The sequence below is a fragment of the Monomorium pharaonis genome, chromosome 2 (genome assembly GCF_013373865.1).
Source record: "Monomorium pharaonis isolate MP-MQ-018 chromosome 2, ASM1337386v2, whole genome shotgun sequence".
NCBI lineage: Eukaryota > Metazoa > Arthropoda > Insecta > Hymenoptera > Formicidae > Monomorium > Monomorium pharaonis.
Genome location: NC_050468.1, coordinates 17,624,749 through 17,648,000, shown reverse-complemented (window position 1 = coordinate 17,648,000; position 23,252 = coordinate 17,624,749). Strand labels below are relative to the sequence as shown.

The following is a 23,252-nucleotide window of genomic DNA, read 5'->3' as shown; positions in this document are numbered from 1 at the left end:
TGACCAAAATATTATTACATTACAATTGTTAGAACTAAAAACAAAAAATGTACGAAAAGCATGGTATTGACAAGTAAACGCATAATAAACCTACATTGCAATTTATTCAATTTGAAAGATAATAATGTTTATTAGCTTTACGTAAATATATTACTATGTTCGTACATTTGAATATACGAAAATGCGAATTCCGGAAATCCCGGAAAATAATGATATTTGGTCATAATGATAATTACTATTTTCTCATTACCTATATTATAGTTTCCTGTTATTGTATATATTACAGCAATGCTACTATCAATTCCGATTTTCCTCAATTCGTTGACGTCGTTATATATTTTATATTTAAATCTTTTTCAACTAAAATTCAATATAATAAACCTTTGTTTGCCATTGTTTGCAATATATCTCTTTTTTTGTTACTCTCAAAATAGAGAAGATTGTATATTAAACATAAAGAAAGAAAATTGTATATTAAACATAAGCAATTATTCATATCACACCCCGAATCTTAAAAGCCATTACCATTATTAATTATTATAAGCATCCATACAGAATAGATCGATTGATGGACCTAGAGTTAATTTATGATCTATGCGATAATATCTATTTTTGTAGCAATTATAATTGATTGAATCGCGATTAAATTCCTGTTACATTGCAAACTAAATTCTACACGATGGAAATTTTCGGAAAAAACTGTTTTCTGCGTAATTTTTTCTCATGGTGCAAGAACCGCAAATTCGATCAAAGAGAGACAAGCGTTTTTAAACTTCAAAAAATAAATTTTACCTGAGGAATGTTCAACGTCAGCGAAAAAATATTCAAAAATATACTACTTTTTTAATATAATGATGACAGTATGGTCGATTCGACCGTCAAAAAGATTGTGATATTATTGGAATCGTAAATTTGACTACCGCGAATGTCAAAATTGGATTTTGCGGGATATTACGGATTGAAGCGGCAGAAAGAAAAATGTAATGAACATTTTATCGAATGCAGAGAGAGCCAATGGAAGCGTATAACAGTCTGGCATGCACTTCGGCAAAATTTGACGTTAACTCTCGTTATATCGGATATCGGAAAATCAAACAATTTTATCCAATCACGTTCTATGACTTTTCGACCTGAAGACCTTCCGAATCGGACTTCCATTTTGCGATGAAACATCGTTCACTCGCAAAATGCATAGTCGATTTTATTCAGTTATGGGAAAAAGTATTTCTAATCCTGTTTTTCCTTTTTCATCGATCAGAGAAAATACGATTAATCGAAGAATCGACACTGACACTGATGTACGTTAAAATTTTTATGTACTATAAAGCTAAGCGCCTTTTTTATAATTGAAATAGCCGTACACTCTCTGTACTTAAAATGAAATAGGTATATATTTGAAAATTAAAGCAAGAAAGAAAGTTCTAATGCAATTTAATGCAACAATAAAAAAAAAACTTATATATTTGAATTTTAAATTTAATAGATAATTTTTCAGTAGACTATTCTATGATAAATCTATCTTAAAAAACTTCTATTTGAAGAATATTTTTGATTTTAATAAATAAGTTAAATATAACTGTTTCAAAGCAATTATATTATACATATTATTTGTCAACTCAAATATTGAATTAACTTTTATTCGTGTGTATTGTGTTTTCAAACACAGATATACTGCATTGAATAAGATCGATTATAAATAACATTGAAATCAAAATTAATCTCTTTTAACAAAAATTTGAGACATTAACAACAGAAGGCTTTTAAATTATACATGTACGTGAACACATACACACACAATTAATATTATCATTATATAATATTTATACATATTCATTGTTCTAAAATAAGTTTAATAGTTTACTTTTATTCATCTGTACACGGAAAAAAAAATTAGCAATGGCAGATAGAATATAGCTGTGACAGCTAAAGTGTGTCCTTATTCTAGGGAGAGCTAATGCAGTTGCTGTCCAAACTAAAATTATTCGCTACTTGCACTTAGCTATTATAGCAACAGATTATTGCTACTGAAGACAAATGTCGCTTAGCTGAATGAAATTTAGCTACGGGTACAACTTTTTTAGCTGCTTGTGCTTTTAATTCAGCTAATAAACTTCTACGTTACAGTTAACGTCGTTTTGCTGTAATAGATAGAATTTAGCTATGATAAGGCGGTAGCTGTTAGAGCTAACTTGAATTCAGCTATTGAAATTTAATGTAGCTGAAGTTAGCAACCAAAGGCAGCAACCAAACGCCGAGCAGCCAGGGTCAAACGTCATATAGGCGTTTCCAGAAGACACCATTCCATCAAACGTTAAAAATTCCCTGGTTATAAAATTTTCATTCGCGATCGTTATTAATTGTTTAGTAGTTTTTTAAATTGTTAATTATGTTAGTCAAGTAAATACAAGGAACGATAGTTCCAGACAAAATTTTGAGGAAATCGTATATTGCGTTTAGGCGTGAAGCGCACAAAACGATAAAAATCAAATTTTTAATTATTTATAACAATTAAGAAAATGCACGTCCTCTCGCAAATGATCGATCAGTCGACTGTACGTTACGGAAAAATATTTCCAGCCAAATTTGGAAGAAATCGTACCTTGCGTTCAAGCGTAAAGCGCAAAAAACGATAAGAATTAATTATTTAAAAATTTATAACAATTAAGAAAATGCACGTGCTCTCGCGAATGATCGATCAGTCGATTGTACGTTAGGGAAAGATATTTCCAGCCAAATTTGGAGAAAATCGTACATTGCGTTGAAACGTGAGGCGCACAAAACGATAAAAATCAATTATTTAATTATTTATAACAATGAGGAAAATGCACGTCCTCTCGCGAATGATCAATCAATCGATTGTACGTTAGGGAAAGATATTTCCAGCCAAATTTGGAGAAAATCGTACATTGCGTTGAAACGTGAGACGCACAAAACGATAAAAACCAATTATTTAATTATTTATAACAATTAGGAAAATGCACGTCCTCTCGCGAATGATCGATCAGTCGATTGTACGTTAGGGAAAGATATTTCCAGCCAAATTTGGAGAAAATCGTACATTGCGTTGAAGCGTGAGGCGCACAAAACAATAAAAATCAATTATTTAATTATTTATAACAATGAAAAAAACGCACGTCCTCTCGCGAATGATCGATCAGTCGATTGTACATTAGGGAAAGATATTTCCAGCCAAATTTAGAGGAAATCGTACATTGCGTTCAAGCGTGAGACGCAAAAAACGATAAGAATTAATATTTTAAATATTTATAACAATTTGGAAAATGCACGTCTTTTCGCGAATGATCGATCAGTCGATTGTACGTTACGGAAAGATATTTCCAACCAAATTTGGAGGAAATCGTACATTGCGTTGAAGCGTGAGGCGCACAAAACGATAAAAATCAATTATTTAATTATTTATAACAATGAGAAAAATGCACGTGCTCTCGCGAATGATCGATCAGTCGATTGTACGTTAGGGAAAGATATTTCCAGCCAAATTTGGAGAAAATCGTACATTGCGTTGAAGCGTGAGGCGCACAAAACGATAAAAATCAATTATTTAATTATTTATAACAATTTGGAAAATGCACATCTTTTCGCGAATGATCGATCAGTCGATTGTACGTTACGGAAAGATATTTCCAGCCAAATTTGGAGGAAATCGTACATTGCGTTGAAGCGTGAGGCGCACAAAACGATAAAAATCAATTATTTAATTATTTATAACAATGAGGAAAATGTACGTGCTCTCGCGAATGATCGATCAGTCGATTGTACGTTACGGAAAGATATTTCCAGCCAAATTTGAAGAAAATCGTACATTGCGTTTAGGCGTGAGGCTCACAAAACAATAAAAATCAATTTTTTAATTATTTATAACAATTAGAAAAATGCACGTCTTCTCGCGAATGATCGATCAGTCAATTGTACGTTAGGGAAAGATATTTCCAGCCAAATTTGGAGGAAATCGTACATTGCGTTGAAGCGTGAGGCGCACAAAACGATAAAAATCAATTATTTAATTATTTATAACAATGAGGAAAATGTACGTGCTCTCGCGAATGATCGATCAGTCGATTGTACGTTACGGAAAGATATTTCCAGCCAAATTTGAAGAAAATCGTACATTGCGTTTAGGCGTGAGGCTCACAAAACAATAAAAATCAATTTTTTAATTATTTATAACAATTAGAAAAATGCACGTCTTCTCGCGAATGATCGATCAGTCGATTGTACGTTACGGAAAGATATTTCCAGCCAAATTTGGAGAAAATCGAATCTTGCGTTCGAGCGTGAGGCGCAAAAAACGATAAGAATTAATTTTTTAAATATTTATAACAATTTGGAAAATACACGTCCTTTCGCGAATGATCGATCAGTCGATTGTACGTTACAGAAAGATATTTCCAGCCAAATTTGGAGGAAATCGTACCTTGCGTTTAGGCGTGAGGCGCAAAAAACGATAAAAATTAGTTTAAAAAATTTATAACAATTGGTAAATTGCAAGTCTTGTCGCAAATGATCTATTATGTATTATAATGACTAAACTCTATGCAAATTTTTCAAAGTTTGTTAAAAATCTGATAACCAGGAAATTTTTAACTTTTTATTGAATGGTGCCTATATGACGTTTGGCCCTGGCCGCTCGACGTTTGGCTGCTGCCTTTGGCTGGTAGCTTCAGCTACATTGAAATTTAGCTGCTGTTACGAAGTCATTTTTTTCATTGTAACTTACCTTGATATTTTTGTTTAAAAAAAATTACTTCTGATTAATAAAAAATAATATGGATTTGTTTTATTTTAAATATATTTTATCTTATGGAAAATTTACTTAAAATTCAATTATTGATAAATAATAATATAGGCATTATAAAGATGTAAAAAAAATGACATTAAATTTTGATATAAAAATTTTCATTTTAGATTTGTTAATAAGTTAATGCGTGAAGTTTCTCGATGCTATTCAGAATCTACTTACGTATACGTCTTATTCAATATGTTCCCACAATTACCGCGGCGAGAGCTTAAAAGATAGTTTCCGATAGTTACGCTATCGCTACCATAAACGTCAGTCGCACGTTGTTAAACGCAGAAACTGGCATGCGATGGTTAATTATCGCCGCAACGAGAAGCCGTAGTGGTCTATCGACGAGACTCGGGAACCACCTCGATCGATCGATCGGCTCGTTGTCGCGCTCACAGCAACCACGGGACTGCGGAAGATCTAAGATTCGCGTATTAATTAAGAGATCGACATCGGATGCGTCGGCAATTAGCAAGCAAACAGAAGCGAGACGCAGGGAACGTTCCCCATTGAAGGAGATTATAACGGAGTAGCTCAACTCAGAGAGACGCCATCAAACATCTTACGACTTGTTAATTACAGAAATCTGCGTTGATTAATCGAAAGGGTAAACTCCGCTAAGACCTCCATATATAGACAAAAATCTTGTCTGAAAAGAAGTAAGATAAATAACACTACAAAATTAACTGAACCCTACATAGATTGCCTAAAGCTTCAAAATTACTTATGTGTATACACTAATAAGAAATTGAAGATTTATTAATGGACAGAAATATAACTAATCAGAAACATATATTAAGGCAGCTATAGACTTGTTACGTATCCGCGTATCACGATAAGCATATCAAAATGATATATTATACAAAGATGAAAAGTACCGTTGCGTATTAAAATGTGATACGCAACGTGCTTGATTGGCTATATATCAATGTTTTGCTGTCATTGAATAAATCAGCCGAGCATATATATCTGGACGTATAATATGTGTATCACTTTATTCTTTTATTGCCCCGTATCATCTTTGCACAAAATAAATAATTAATTATTTTATTTTATAATTGTATTGATCTTAACAATATTTTTTGTATTCTTAATTAAACTTGATTAATGGAATTCTTGCTTAAACTGAAGAAAGAAGATATGAAACTCTGCATGGTCCCACGATTCCTGATTCGTGGGGCTTAAGGCCACATTTGCACAGCGCTACCGGAAGGGATGTCGATGAGCATGCGTAAATATATCAGCGACGACCTCTGACCGTGACCCTCAGTCACGAATTCCCGTACGATCGTATATAATAAGCAGCGGAACTTTCATTAACAGTTCAAACAAAATTTCGCACGTCAATATACTTTAACGTCGGAATCTCTATCGTAAATATATAATTTGTTAAACCTATGAAACATTACCAAAAATAAAGTTCACAAAAAATGGAACAAACAGCATGGAACAAATAATAAATAATAAAAATTAAACAAACAGATAAAAAGAATAATTACAATTAAGCAATAAATAATAAATATGCATGTTGCCAAAATGCTTAAACAACGCTATCTGCATATAATAGAGCAAAATTTTAATACGAATAAAAATTAATAATTTCCAGGATGTGTCATGGATCAACGCTCGCCGATTCTCGGTGTTTTTGCCGCGTCGTGGCGGGATTGCAAACGAAATATCTCGATGCTGCTGTGTTGTGATAATGATCATAGGCATGATAAACAATGACATACGATTATCAATCACCAAAGCCAGCGTAATTAGCTCGTGATAGTCAATGCATTCAGGTGGAAAAGAGATATTTGTAAAAATTGATATTGTGTGCGATCAGCATGAGAAACCAAATACTTTCGATTAATTTGAAATAATCAGATTTACAGATTGTATAAACAAATTATTGTCATATATTAATGTATTTATTATGGAATAATCTTAAGATATTAATAATAACAAAAAAGTGAATAATTTACATTTTATTCCTGTTATGGAGTTTCTTGCTAATTAAATCACAAAAGTATAATCAAATCTTGAATTTTCAAGACCAATAAAATTGATTGTCATTGATTTTGAATGCAATAATTTAAATGTAAATGTATAAAGATTTTTTAATTAATTTTCATCAAAATGTAAACTTTATTTTATCAGAAAATTAATTGTAAAGCTATATATTGAGTCAATGATATTATAGAACAATTAATTTTGCAGTTTTAATAATATATTGAAGTAAATGTCATTACTATTGTTTTACAATAACATTTTACATTTAACATTCAGTTTTAACTAATTTTCTTTTTTAATAAAATAAAATTAAAAATAAAAACAATATATCAATAAGGGTCAATTAAAAATAAAATTTTGTTTACATTATAGCATATCGATTTTTATTATCATCATAATAGTAATGACATTCTCTAATAAATTACAACTTATCAATTATTAATTATTAGTTATTAGTTAAAATATAAACATATATTATTTCCAAAATTACGTATGTCTCTTAAAACATTAGCAAATTGAAAATTTGTTGGAAATCTATAAATAATGACATATTAATATCGTTCATTATATATACAAACTTTTATGCATTAAACAAAGCAAAGCACATATTTCATTCGTATTCATTTGTGGATAGCGACTTACTATTTTTTTTTAGTTTAAAATAAATTATATTAACACAGATCTTATTTAATCTCATTAAATTTAGAATTCAATATTCTCTATCTAGATTATATAGACAGATAAAATTTATAAAATTATAATCCGATATTTTTAGATAAATAGTCTCAATATCATCTCTCTATATGGCAAAAATCGAACTCAATCGACTTACCAATTTAACTGTATTAATTAATATTAAACAAAGTTATAACAAGCACTCGTACGTCACATGTTACCACGTGTCACACGTGCAAATATTCCCTCACTATATATTGAGTTGAGCGAGCGAGAAGGACAATAAGAACTAAAAGTACGATTGTAATCGATTGATTAATAAATTATACAGAATATGAAACGGGGATGACCTCTCTTTTTACCCCCGCATCATTGATTCTCGTATTTTATTACTGCCCCCCCCCCCCCCATCCATCGCTCACTATCGAATTACTTCGAAGCGACGAAGACTTAGCGTTTGACATACGATCATAAAACTGTTTGCACCGGCAATTTCATGTACTGCTTATTTTAATATTATTATATCAATACTTTAATCAAATATTTCTAGTACTAACATTTTAATTCATTATTAGTCAATTTGAAAAAGTTAAAATTAATGTTTTAAAAAACCGCATACATAATATTCCTGTATTTATTATTCCCTATTCGACACAATAATACTATAAAATATTTTTTAGAGAATTTATTACGGATTATCAGCAGTTACGATATACGATATTAAATGCATAAAGATATTGATAGCCTATTAAAACTAACAATAAATATTCCTACATGGCCAAAAGAACAGTTCGTGATGAGATGATCTCGAGAAACTAATAAAATAAGTTTGCGAAGAAATAAAACGGAGATATAGTAGTTCGCCAGTAATGATATTCTGTCGTATCGTTGAAACATGCACGAAAATGGCTTTCACTAAGGATGAAACATTTAATTTGCCCGAAAATTCTATCATCCTGTTTAAACTTCACTCTTCGTTGAAAGGTAATTTTTCATGAAAATTGTATTTTTGCACTTTTCCGGGAACAATCAATATGTAAACAGAAGAGTGAAAGAGTGATCATAGAAAAAGATTTTTTTAATCTACTTTTCTGTCATTACAATCTAAAAAAATAATAGACATTCACCAATTATTTATAAAACAAAAAAGTAATAGATGTATAAATTTATTCTCTTAGACTTAGACGCTATCGCAATTCAATACACACAGTTATAAAATATTCATTATTATAAATATTCACAGTATCATTATTATTGAGTTATCAACACTATTATTATTTTCAATATATTATTTTAATACATTATATTAATTTTTTTGTTGAAAACATTAATTTAAAAAAATTAATATACGCCGCAATTTAATTTCATTATATTATTTATTATTACCATTTTTGCATCTGATATATTTATTTTCATCTTGTACATTCTTATAACTGTATATTAGTGATTCTTGGATCAGTTTCTGAATCTAAATAAATCTTCTCCTCACGATAATAAGCCCATGCTCACGTAAATCGACTTGACCTATCGAACGAGCTGATCGGGCACTCGAGAAGAAAGAACATTAGCAAGGCGCGCGCTCGAGGCAAGATCTCGCCAAGATAATCCATTTCCGTTGAAATGGCAAAAGGCGTATTACGTCGCGAGTCTCACAAAAGCGAATCACGAGCCACCCGACTCTGGATGTGCCGTTCTGAGTGTTAAACGTCCAAAGTAGGGTTACACGTCGCCGTTTACGAGACCGATAAATCTTAGAAGGGCGCGCACGAGTCGTGGATAGAGATTTCCCGTTTACAGTGCCGTAAATAATATAAATTTATAACGAAATATGACATTGTGGCATAAAAACGTAATGTCGCGCCTACCGTAGGTTTAAATGTGGAAATAGAAGCGTGCATATACATATAGATGCGTGTGTTCCACTTCCTCCTCTTCTCCTTCTCCCCTCTGCACTTCGCCGAGATATTATATACTTTATTACTCTATAAATACTATTCTCTACAATAGGACGGCCAGCTATATTTATCGTTACTTTCTCTGTCGAGAGGACGGTGAGACTGCCGCTCGAAATCGCGAATGCATTTCCTTTCTACCGGCTGGTAACTAACGCGGACAGAGTTATAGAAAATAAATTAACGAGAAAGATTATTAACCGCTTTTGTATCAAAGTTTCTATTCCAAAACAGAGAAAGCTACGTCTAAAGCGTATAGAATGAGAAGTATAAATCTTTCGGTAAATCAATCTTCAGAATTAGAAATAGAAAGAAAAGCGTAAAAATTCACTCCGTACCACGAGAATTCCCGTTTGTAGTGATTCAACTAGTGATGCAGCTGCTCTCCTGTGAAAATTTTATAGGTTTAATAGCGATGCACGATAATGTACTATCCACGATCCCCATTTCTGCGAATACACGCCGTACGAGTTTTTTGGGTAGACCCCGTTGACTCTATCGCGTATCGCGGATCCAATTAAATGGCCCGTTGTAACGTTTATGCGGCACGCTGTTGTATCGTGTTTTGATTCACGAGCGCGGTAATCGTATGGTGATCGCGATTAATTTAACGATCATGCCCTGCGATGATCGAGGAAGACTTCAGTATACACACGCGGGCGTGTGCTTCGCTGAGATGACTTGTACATGTGCATGTGCACGTATGCAACTACTGAACTTTGCCATTTGATCCTGCTTCGCCCCGTTAAGTTCAGGGTGGCTGAACTCCATACCTCTACTAGCGTGGAAGAGATTGGGGGAAGCAAGTAGCGTTAACCGTCGAGCTATGTTTCGCTAATCGATGACTTTATAATGCCGATCGCCTCAGTTATTTTATGTAGAAATTCTCTATTATCACATAATTATAAGCCGGTAGAGATTGAACTTTTATTAGATAATTTCCAGCAATTTGCGCGTTAAGTCGAACACTACTCTTCGTTGTCATGCCATATAATGCGGCTATTCTAATATAGTACGCTATTCCCGATATCGTATTTTCATTAAATCTATTGGTTTTAGATAATTTGCTGAGTAATAATCTAACCACTAGTATTCTGTTATGATAATTCGATCAAGTCCTGTAGATTCCACGAATAATCCTACTTAATGATTTTACTCCAAGGAGTTCACTTAAATAAATTTTACTCATTTTACCTACAGAAATTTATAAAGATTTTCTCCCTCTTTGTTCATGGAAGAGAATTGTGATTTGATGGAGTTAAATTATCAAGTTAACTATCTTTGAGCACTGACCTTCTTAAGGTGTCCCTTGTTGGTGCCGACGAAGACCACGGTGTAATCACCGGTTGAAGTGGCCGCAACTGCCGTCAAGTGAGTTTCGAAAGTCAAAACTGCAGTCGCACCCATCGGCTCTTCGCCGCCTAAAGGTGTGTTCACGTCGAGGCCGCAGAAGTCTTCGCCGATTGTTTGCAGTTTCTATAAACATAAATAAAGTACCCAATGAATTGGTGCACGGAGGAAATAATATTTGATGACAGTCAATTAGGTAAAATATTGATCAACTACATAAATAAACTTAACTATCAGTTGTTACAATTTCAGAATTTCACGTTATCACAGTGGATAGGACATATCTGAGCAGTTTTTATGTATTGGTATCTTTGAATCAAATAAATCAATTTTAAACGTTTTTAAAATCATAAGTGCAAATGTAATTTGTAAATAACAAAGGTTGATATGTAAATAATTATTTACATTTTATTTTAAAATTAATATCTCTTTGTATCATGTACAATAAAGTTCAATTAATTGCGACGGTGAATATAATAAATAACAACTAAATGTAATTTCAATACTGTCGATTCAATAAATGTGATAAATATTTTTGTAAAAAAAGTATGACATTAAAATGACTATAGCCAAGAAAAAAATTAATTATTGAATTTATTTTTGTAAAATATCAAATCAATATTTATATACATATAGTACATATAACTTATTTAATATATCATAGTTGAAAGTATTTTTTAATCACGTTCATCTAATTAATTATCTTTTAAGATGTAATATTTAACATTCCTCTCTCAGAGGAACATAAAATAAGTTGCAAGGAAAATAAAAGTGTCCTAGGGTTAAGAGTTAAAAGCTTTATAACGACTAATTCGCCGCCTGGGGAAATAGGCCGCAGAGTTAATTTTACTTGCAGATTCTTCTTATATATGCCTCATGCGTTAGAGTGCGAAATACGACAACATACATTCATTTTTTCGCACTAGCAGAAAATTGCAAAATCACTCATCTTTCTGTTCTACATATATGTGTACAAAGTATTATTCAAATCAAAATTTTCTGCGAAGTATGTTGTTTGTTTTGTGCAGCATACTCTCCTGTTAGACGTGGAATTGTTATCTTTTAACATTATTGAAATGGAATGTTTATTTATTATATTTCATATGCGCTGACATAAATTTATAATATCAAAACAACATATCGTCAAGTAAATATTTATAAAGTTAATGCATCGCACAAAAATATATGCACTTAGCCTCTTTAAAAGCATAATAAAAAGAGAAAGCTAATTGTATGAGAAACACTTTATGTTCAACCAATAAGATAGGTATATCATATAAACAATATTGTAAAACATTATTTATTAAAATTTTATAGTTCTAAGGGAAATAATCTTTACAGAAATAGTAGATCAATTATAATTTATTATAATATATTTTATTTTAAAAACATTTTGAAATTCTGAAAAAAATATTAAATTAAAAAACTCAATTTTGTACAATAAATAAAACATCTCACTATCAGTATTTGTATTAACTAAAGAAACTATTTTGTTATTTTGTCTGAGATCAAAAGTACAAAATTTTCCTATTGAGACGAATTACCTGTACAGGAAAGTGATCTGTGTAGTACGAATCTCGGTGGACACAGAATCGAGGGAGTGATTTCGCCGAGTCGGAACGCGCTTCCTTTTTCCGGTGGAAAAGCGGTATGGTTAGCGAAGCGCGAAACCAGGAAAAACATCCGTGGCTAAAATATCGTGGCGAGACGGGCCGCGATAAATTATCGCAGCGCCGACGATTAATTCTTGCCGGACTGGCGATTAATCGCGTCCTACGACACAGAGATGCGATATTTTATTGCCCTTTACCAAACGTTTCTTTTCCTCCTCCGCAAAACTTGAAACACGAGAAGCGCGAGACATGCAGAGCTCAAACAAATCCTCTCTCGTGTTCCGTGCGACGTACAAAAGCCGCATTACACAATACATTATCCGGTCAGGCATGGCGATTAACGCGTTAAAGACCCCCATTGAAGTAAACAATCACTTATGCCAGATAATCTGACAGAGAATTCCTTATCCCTTTGTGTACAGTGTTATTGCGTAATATATCGTAACTGTGCATATTACTAATCAGCTTTTAAGAGAAATTTAAGAGAAACCTAATAGAGAGATAGCAAGACAAAAATGTCTTTCTTCTAAAGACTTCTTGTTCCTTTCATTAATTTTTTAAGATTTGTAAAGCAAGACCCTCAGCCATTAATTGCAGCGTATTTGGCTGGACGACACTTGCGTTGCTTAAAAATGTTCGATCGTGCGTTCCTTTTTTATTATGTGTTTCGAAGACATTTGCCTTTCGCAATGACTGTGAGACGACAGATAGGATAATCCGCCACCCGGGTGTGTTGTGTGTGAACATATACAAAGGCGTATGTATCCACATCAGCGAACAAACCAGCCAGCTCGTTCGCGGCGGGAATCCCGTGCGAAGTCGGCTCTATTTGCATTCTAGGGTCGGTTTCGCCACCCCGTACACACACGCGCACGCAAGCACGCATACGTACATATCGTGGCGAACAATTATTTGCATTCTCGGTGCTAATACGACGGTGCGGAAAGGGTGTCGCGGCGCATTCTCGCTGCGGCCGTCCTCGCGGCGACGGCAATAATTACGGAAAATCAGCGACGACGGTACGTCCTTACGCGAAACCGCGCCTAAAGCTGCATCCGCGTGCAACGAATTCAATTTAAACACGCAAATGTTCGTGAACAAGATGCAAATCGCACAATACAAGTTAAAATAAATTTGTTCTTCTATATTTTCATAAGTCAAAAATGATAATAATAATAAATTATTAAGACATTAAATGTATTAATAATTTATAGTAATAATCTGTTAAAGAGATTAAAGAGTAATTTTTTAAAATATTGTAATTGGATAAAAGTTTGTGTTTTTCAAAAATAAGCATGATCTAAATAAAAATTATTTGTAAATATTAATAATTCATTTACGATATATATAAAAAAATTATAATTATAATTTTATTTTAAATGAAGAGTTATTATTCAATCAATTAAATATTTAAAAATATATGTATAAAATCGAACGAGCAGATATTCGACGTGCGACAAAGTTTATTTCTCGTAATTAAAGGAAGCTACATACAATAAAATAAAAAAGTGTAGTATATTAATTATGAGCTTTCTCAACTACGTTTTTTGGAAATGATAATGACATTTAAAAAATAAACGCTAAAATTCCAACTAAGATTCCAAAATAAATGTAAATAAAATGTTTTAACAGTCCTTTTTTAGTCCTCTTGTCAGAACTCTTGTCAGAAACGTGGGACTCCTCAACATATTTCTGTAGTGTGTTTTTATTATACAATTATACAGAACCAGAATAGTTTAATGACAGTTTCAAATGACCCAATTAGAGGGATAGTAAGATACTCTCGGTGATTTGCCATTCCAAGAGGTAGTAATCGAATAAAAATCAGATATTTCTGGTCGGTTAGATTTGAACCCGAATCTCTGACACAGAGGGCAAACTTGCAACTCATTGCACCACGATTATTACATCATTTTATATGTTTTGAGAGTACAATATGTTAAATGTTATATTAACATAAATACCTATGTTTAACAATTTTAGAATTGTTAGATCTAAATATCCTTACTTCAGTATTTTTAACATTATTTTAAACATTGATTAGAAACAAGTTTACTGTGTTTTATAAAAAAAATTTTCCAACAAAAAAATTAAATATTCCTTTATATTTATCATTTAATTTTGTTTCGTAATCATTAAATTCCTTTTGTAAAGAGCCGATTATTCTAACTTTTTGGTAAACTTACCTATCAGGTAAACATGTGTCTACCTTCATTTTTTGTTTTAAATAATAAAGATAGAGAGATATTTACCTGATATGTAAGTTTATGAAAAAAAAATAAGAACGACCGGTTCTAAAAAAATATTTTTTAATGTAAAAAATATTTCATTTAATCAACAAAATATATTGATTTGTTTTAAATAAATATTTTATTAGAAGTATACAAATAAATTATTTACTAAAATCAAGCAACATTTTTTATTCTAATAAATAGTTTTCTTAGTGTATAATTTGATATACGAGTGTGTATGCGATAATATGAACAAATATTCGTTAATAGTAGTTCGAGCGGAGCTCTTTATGCGCGCGTGCAGCAATTTGCATATTTAGCGAGGGGCGCAACTATGCACCGTTTCTCACTAATTTTAATTCCGACGGTAAAAAGATGTTAATGCGCGACGTTAATATTCAACCTTAAATATTCGTGCGCAGACTTCGAGTTTGCTGGGTTTACTCTTTATATTTTCCATGCAAAGGACGAGACTTAAAAAATTCATAGTATGCAAAATTTTACGTCGGCTTTTAATATCTCAGACACAAAGCCGCTATGTCAATGCTTTGACACACTTGATATTCATATGTTATCTAGCGAAAAACCTCGAGTGCGATGAATTATTCCCGACACGATGGGATAAAGAGGGGGCGCGCTCGAGATTTCTCCTCCGTGATTTAATTTGAGATGAAAGAGAATAAACAGCTTAAGTGAGCCGATCGTTCCTCGATTGGCCGAAAATGAAATAATCGACGGGCGATGCACAGCTGCAGCAACGCGATCGAGTGATTTTAATGACGGCCAAATCGGGGCGTAACTAATATCAGGATCAAAGGACGCGCTGCTCGACGGTCGCCTTGCGACAGGTTTACTGAGATGAATATACATGTGTACGGAATGTGTACATCGTATACGTAGGTACACCAGGATGACTAACGTCAATAGAACTAATTATCGATCTCTTGGTACCGCTTTGATTCAAGATATACTAGTATATCTATATTCGCTAAGCAAAGTCAATATGTATGTGGGGATAACTTTGGAATGTGAATTTCGCGTTTCGTTTCCACGTTGTTTTTTTTTCCGCGTTTGAAACGTATTTCCTGTTGACTGATACCGTTGAGCAATAAAAAAAGCGCACGGCTGTTACAAACGCGCAATCATTCTCGAAAACGTAAACATATTTTGCACGCACACGTTGTTCTGTCATTCTGATAAAATGTTTTTCAACGAAAAACTTTGAAACTTTTGTGTCCGTTGTAATCTGATAAAAAGACGCGCGTATATATAGTTTTTTTACAAACATATCGAATCTCGAAAATAACTTAATTGTTACTAATTCAACTATTTATTAATTAAATCTTCTTCAATTTTTTAACATTTTAAGTTAAACTTTCGATGTCTTACGTTAAATGACTTAAGCATATTTCACATAAATTAAAACGAAACAATTATAAACACAAAGAACTTTCAAAAAATTTCAATTTTTAAAAAATAAACAGCAATTTAAACTATTAAATATATACTATGAATTAAAATATTAGCGTTAATTAATATCGGAAAGTTTGCAGCGTTCGACAACGTGCAAGTAAACGCAAGTCAAATCGGTATTTCGAACGATTTTTGGCAAATCTTGCCGTCATGCGATAAAAGCGTCGACTGGGCGCTAATCTCGTCCGACGGTAAAATCGAATGAGAGCCCCGCAATTTTCAAAAATATGAAAATGTCGACGGGCAGGCAATGAAATCGCAAACGCGCGCACTCGCACGCCATATTTCGCCGTTCGGCAATCCGATTAAGGAGGACAATCCGTTCTCTCTACCGCCGCAGCAATTTTTCGCGTCGTCGCCGAGTTCCCGCCGAAATCTCATTTTCCGCAAAAAAAAAAAAAAAAACGCTCCTCGTCGATTTACCCGTCGCGTCGTGTCGATCTGCGAGTGACGACGGACGGTGCGATTTCGAGAACGTCGAGAGCATGGCACGATCGCCGCATTTTCTCTTCTTCGATCCTTCCGTCGACGTCGTCCTCGTCGTCTATTCCACCTTGGTTTTCTTTCGATCCTTCGCCTCTCTTCCATCTTGGTTTTCCGCCAATAATTTCGACTTTCGTGCACGGCACTGCACCTCGCTGTCACCTGACGATATTTCTCAGGGAGTACGTGACACGTAGGTCTTTTGGTAACATAAATCGACGCCTTCGATATGTGAGGCAAATATTTCCATCTCGTGGTTACTATATTCATTTTATTTGAATATGCTGATTTAATGCAAGGTAAATTGCAATTTTAACTTGGTATGAGGAATTTTTTACGGTAAGATACGACTCAACAAAATTCATGTCAATGTAATGTATATTACGTTATTATAAACATGATTATGAAAGAAGAGAATGCTTTTATGATTTTCATTAACAATATTTGAATGTATATGCAAAAGCAAACTCTTCTTCTCTCTAAATTTAGTACATTTTAAAAATTTAGTTACGAAATATGAAACTCTTTTCCATTTGTCCAGGAATATAAAACTAGTCATGCTGCACGTTAATATTTAAATAAACACAGCGTTATACAGTGCCGCTTTTAAGAAGATAATGTCAAAAATTATCTCACACGTATAAAAATTAATAATAAAAATTTAGCATCACAATATGCGCGTGCTCAAATGAATAGTTAAACTACGATTGAAAGAAAAGTTATGAGTCTCTCCGTAAATGACGCAACCCTCTCGTGAACGTTACATCATTTATGGAGAGACTCATATTCACTCATAACTCACAATTATTCATGTGCCATCAACGCTACAAAGGAATGCATCATACGAAGCGCCAGTGCAAATTTTCCCAATTAACCCTACTCCCCGCATGTTTCGCATAATCCGTAATAACATGTGTATCGCGCGACGCGATACGATAAGTTTCCGAAGGGAATAACAAATGGTAACCGGACAATAAGCGCCGTATAATCCGCGGGAAAATACGCGCCACGTTAAATTATCGTAAAATTCGCCATCGTAACAGTATCGGTGAAACGATCTTAACGACGTTGCGTGCCGCAACGGTAACAATGCGCGGCTGCCGCGCATTTTTGCATCGCAACGTACCCCAACTGAACATTCTGCAACGTTTTCTGCGGTGAGATCTCTTTTTCAGAGCGATACTAAGCGAGTGATTTAGAAGAACAGTCGAAGACAGCGGTGGCCGCCGACAAAATGGCGAGCGCGTATCGAGTTATTGGACCACTTATCGCGAGTGCTTCTCGATCCGCGGCGAAAGTCCGGCGAAATCGTTTCAGCGCGATTGTTTTTATATTAGATTTTGTATTACACTGTGCTGTATGTCCCTCTCAACACAGTCACAAAACGCGCGAAATTTCTTTTACAGTAAAACGAATTTAATTAAATTTCTTTTTAATACAGATGCAATATTGCGAAAATCCTTCATAACGGTATTAATAATATTTGTTTATAAAATTTAGTTGTCATCAAATTTTATTAGCATTTATCCGATAAAAGTAAAATATAACAAATGTGTGTTCCCTCTTTTGGGAGTTTTTGCAGGTGCGCAATGAATAGAATATAAACTTATTATTATGTCTGTGCTTTTTGTCAGTTGTTTTTACATGTTTACGCAAATAAAGTATATTACGCAGTAATTAAAATATTATGAACTGATTGTACTTTAAAATACTGCAAATACTGTAAAGTCTTTTTTATAACAAATTTATTTTATAATACTATTAAAAATATTACTTTCTTTTCAATTTACTTTAGTAGACTTTATCACAGTCATTTTAAACAAGTAACTTCAACTTAATTTTCAACATAAAATCAGACTATTTTAACAAGACTCTACACGGAGAGAATTTTCTCTTAAAAATTACCCTGAAAATCGTGGTAATTGTGGGACAACGTAAACCTTGAAGAATTTTACTATACTTTTGACAAAATTTACTAAAATTTTAATAAGATTTGGTAATATTTGGTAAATTTTACTATAATTCTAACAATATTTAGTAAAACTTTGCCAAATTTTACTAAATTTTAATAAATTTTAGTAAATTTTGCTAAAAGTATGGTAAAATTCTTCAAGGTTTACGTTGTCTCACAATTACCACGATTTTCAGGGTAATTTTTAAAAAATTCTCTCCGTGTAGGTACAATAATTCTAATTTAATTCTTAAAAAAAATCACTATGAGCTCTCCAAATATTGGAAGAAATAAAATCAGAAGGTTTGAAAATACAAAAATGGAACTTTTTTTTACAGAAATACTCTTTTTCTGATTGATTTGCTGAGTGTCATTGACACTCTCAAAATAACAAGTTATCAACAACATAAATAAAACGTGACGAACCTGTTCTCGCAAATATAATTTTACCTCAACAGTCTGCTTCATTTTCTTCCCGTTATTTTATTTCAATAACCACGTTTTTGTCAATACGGGAAATTGATTCGCTTTGATGTTATCCTGCTTGACAGAACAGAACAGGAACAGATCGGAACTGATTTATTTTCCCGTCGGCGATCGAGTTGCATCTCGATGCTTGTCATCCCACATTATTACGTCTTTTACTTGGTATAAAAAAACAATCATGAACGATATTAACATGGCTCCCATCGAGAAATTTTTCCTGTCGCGATGAAGACTTGATTTTGCGCAACATTAATTATTTTCGATAGATTTACCTTTAAGAAGCAGTATTACGAGACATCTATCGAGATTATATATATATCGATATGTTTTACATTCTATCGATATGTTTTACATTTATTGCTAAAGATAGCAATATTCAATAAGCAAGATTCAATCTATAGATTTCACGAAGCAAATTTACAACTTTTCCATATTATGCTTTTCCATTTTGCCTTTGTGACTGTTTTTATATAAAAGGATATTGGAAAAGTTCTCTTTTAGCATGTTATTATTATGGATGTAAACTAACCTATTCGATATGGATGGCTTTTATGTAAAAGCTGAAAAATAATATAAGCATTTTAGTTTATTTAGTAAGCGTTTACTTTCAAAATTTAATTTAATAAAAGAAACATAAATATATTTATTATCATTATACATTTTGTAATTTTTAATAATATATATTTATTATTATGTTATTATTATAGAGGAAAGTCGTCGAGTAAACAAACTTTGTTTTTAGATAATATTTTTTTAATAAAAAGCTAAACACATGTAAAAGTTTAAAAACAAAATAAACTAGAAGATAAACTAGATAATAGAAATAAATTAGAAAGTGTTTTTATTTCATGTGTTACCGTAGTTTTTTATAATAACCTTGCATATTTTGTAGTAAATAATGTTTTCGTAACAACTCAAAAAGAGCGTCTAAGAAACTGAATTCTATGTGAGTGAGCTCGGCAATAAACCGAGGTTAAAGTTAACTTTTTTCTTATTAAAAATTATTTTTATAATCCAAACAATTATCAAAAAACTTTTAACTGAAAGTGACTAGCAGTCAATTATTTTCGATTGATTATTCCACATATTTCCTGTGATAACCTGAATAATTTATAAAGAATACAATTCATCTTGCTTTTACATGTTTATATACAACAGTTTTTGACAAATCCTTATATGACATAGTTGTTATTTGTCACTTTTAAGCAACAAATTTCAAAAATGGAATTAAATTATTCGGATGATTAATTTTAATCCGCTCCTTCCTTACTTATATATCACAAATAAGATTATAGTTTTCATGTTTCTCTCCAACACGTATATTACTAGCTGAACGTTTATAAGAGCAATACTGTTCGAAACAGATACGAGCTGGTTTCTAGCGCATCATCGGCAAAACGTGGGCGGACGAGACCCTCGGGTTATAAACTTCTGAAAGAAAGGAGGCGTGGTTTTATAACGATTTATTGCGCGCGGCCGTAATAGCGTGTAACGAGTCGGAAGTGGGTGCTTTTACTGCTTTCCCGCACGAAAGAAAAAAATGAAAAAGAAAAAGGATAAAAAAGTCGTGCGCACGTTCAAACGAGAGTTCGGGCGCGCGCGCGCTGTTTCGCAGCGAAACGGGCGATTTTGTTTCGGTTACCGGTGCGCAGCACTTCGCCTCTAATATGAGACAGTTAGGAGGATATATACGCCTTATATAGCCCTAGCCAGGTCGTTCCACGGGTGTTACTTCGACGTGAAATTCCGCACGCGATACCTCGTAAAGTGAATCGAATAAGAAGCACGACTCTCCCCGATGCGAGAAGCTAAAGCAGTTCTTCGCAATGGGTGTTGGAAAAAAAGGTTACTTGAATTTACAGGCCGAGCGAGATTCTAGTCAGAGTGAGACTTAAAACAACTTCCAAAGTATGATGTAATGATTGAAGAGTTGAATCTATATAAAAAATGTTTTTTGTGTATGCGTGTACCACATGAAAAATTAGTAGTAAAAAGAAAATTTGGTTAATAAGAACTTGTATTTTATTACTCTGATTGAGAGTAATGAGAAAATGTAAAAAACTAAAATAGATACAAAAAATTGCATAATTATCGTTAATAACTTTTCAAAACATTTTTACTTTTCTCGCATTGGGATGATGATACTTAAATAACAATTTCTCATTAAATTTGACGTCTGATACTTTCTATGAATTGTAAGCGTGGAGCTTTGTTAAAAGTACCAATTTCTTTGGTAAAATATAAATATAATGCATGGTGTAGTGATTATGGCTTAATAGTATCATTAAATTTTATGAGTGGTAAAGATCAGAAAATGAGTAGGAATATGAGGCTTACAGTCTGGTAATAAAAAATCGTATGAGATGCTGCAGAGCTATTGTGCACCTCACAAATTAGTCAAGCCAATAAAAATGAATAATATCACAAGTTGCTTCTTGCTTTAAACATCGATGAAAACTGATGCTTTGCAGGAGCGACGTGATAGTCCACTCGTTCCAAAGCTTTTAGCGATGCATCGCACATTAACGACTAAAGCTCCCCATCCCTTCTATCATTTTACCGGTGTCCTTATGCGCAGTTCGCACGCTCGGCTTCAACGCGAAACACCGTTCTCCTCCAGACACGTAATGACGTTATAAGAGGGAGAAAAATGTTGTAAAAAATATCGTACACTGCACAGTATCAAAATATAATATGTACATATAATTCATTATATATTTGTTTGAAAATAGATAACAAAAAAACATAAATATGTATCTCTCTAATAACGTGCATTAATCCTTTAAAAACTAAATTACAATTTTAATGTTACTTTTTTACATAAAAGATGAAAAACATTTGTTTCTATTATTTTAAAAATAAATATAATATGTTATGGCACAATTAAATTTGCATAATTTATCGCAAAAATAGCATAAAATTTTGCGCCAATGTTCTCATTATTTTGGAATTTTTTATTGTATTGTAATATTAAAAATCTTTCTATTAAATTGTTATTTAAACATATTATTTTGTAAAAACCGAATAATTTCAAATACATTAATATTATATACGTCAAAATACTTATACATTATATAATCTGTCTGTTCATAATAATCGTATTACAAGTAAAAGTTTCACGCAATATATTTAGAAAATAAAATAAGTAAAATAGAATTATAATGTACGTTGCATTTTACATCTCTTTTCATTTTCAGGAAACACATATAAAGTTGCAACGCAAACAGGCTTAAAATATAAAACTATAATTGCTTGCCGTAATAAATGGTGGAAAACACACACACACACACACACAACAAGCGCACGCACGCATATATACATTTAAAAATTTATTTTTAGACGCGATTGAGGTCAATTTGATTCGAGCAAATATCATCAACAATTTTGTATCAAGCGAAGCTATAATCAGCTTGGTCGAGAATGCGATCCAGGTATTAGTATCGAGTTGCTCATAAGAGAAAAGTACAAACGATACGAAACGTGTTCGATATCATCCACAACTATTTCGTTGTGTTTTCAATCCCGTGCGCCAGATATTTGACCGCGTATTTGCCGTATTTGAAACACTCACAATATTCGCGGTTTCGAAAATGCAGCATACCCGTTTGATTAATTTTGGAAAGTCATTATAATGAGTAGTTATTTTAGCATTAAACACACACAAAATGTATCATGGAAATAAAGAAAGATTCCTACATATTCATACATTATAACAAAGAATGTACTTTCCATAATATTTTATATATAAATCAAATTATGTTAAAATAATTATTAAATATAAATATGCTATATAAAATATAAATTAGCTACCATTGTGTTTTATTATTAAAATATATTTTTAATTATTGGAACATATAGCAACAATAATTTCAATGGCATATATCATATAATATAAATTTAAATTATTTAAAATTTTTGCGTAATTGTATATTGATGACTGTATGACTGCAAATCAAGAATTCAATCGCGGAAGCGTGAAATAAATTCATCTGACTTGCTCTCGAAGTCAGTATAACATGTTCAGAATGCTGTTGTAAAATAATTTAAGAGTATCAAGGAATTTTTTTCACGTTCGAAATTGCATCCATTGATGTCAGAGTCTGTATTTACGATGACGGCACATACAAACGCATGACCATAACATCATTGCCGCGTTTCTCTATGGGCGATACAGAAATTGCTCGTTGCGATCGGTATATCCACGATTTAATTATATTAACGGCAATTGCCAAC

At 32.5% G+C, this 23,252-nt stretch overlaps 1 protein-coding gene across 3 annotated transcripts in view; it reads right to left on the bottom strand.

The window, feature by feature from the left end:
- The window catches only part of LOC105836679 (plexin-A4), a 271,831-nt gene that overhangs the window by 65,094 nt on the left and 183,485 nt on the right, over positions 1-23,252 (bottom strand). For all 3 annotated transcript variants that reach the window (XM_036282806.1, XM_036282805.1, XM_036282807.1), the window contains one exon: positions 10,726-10,908. In XM_036282806.1, the coding sequence (XP_036138699.1) occupies positions 10,726-10,908 (183 nt within the window). The remainder of the gene's footprint in view (positions 1-10,725; positions 10,909-23,252) is intronic.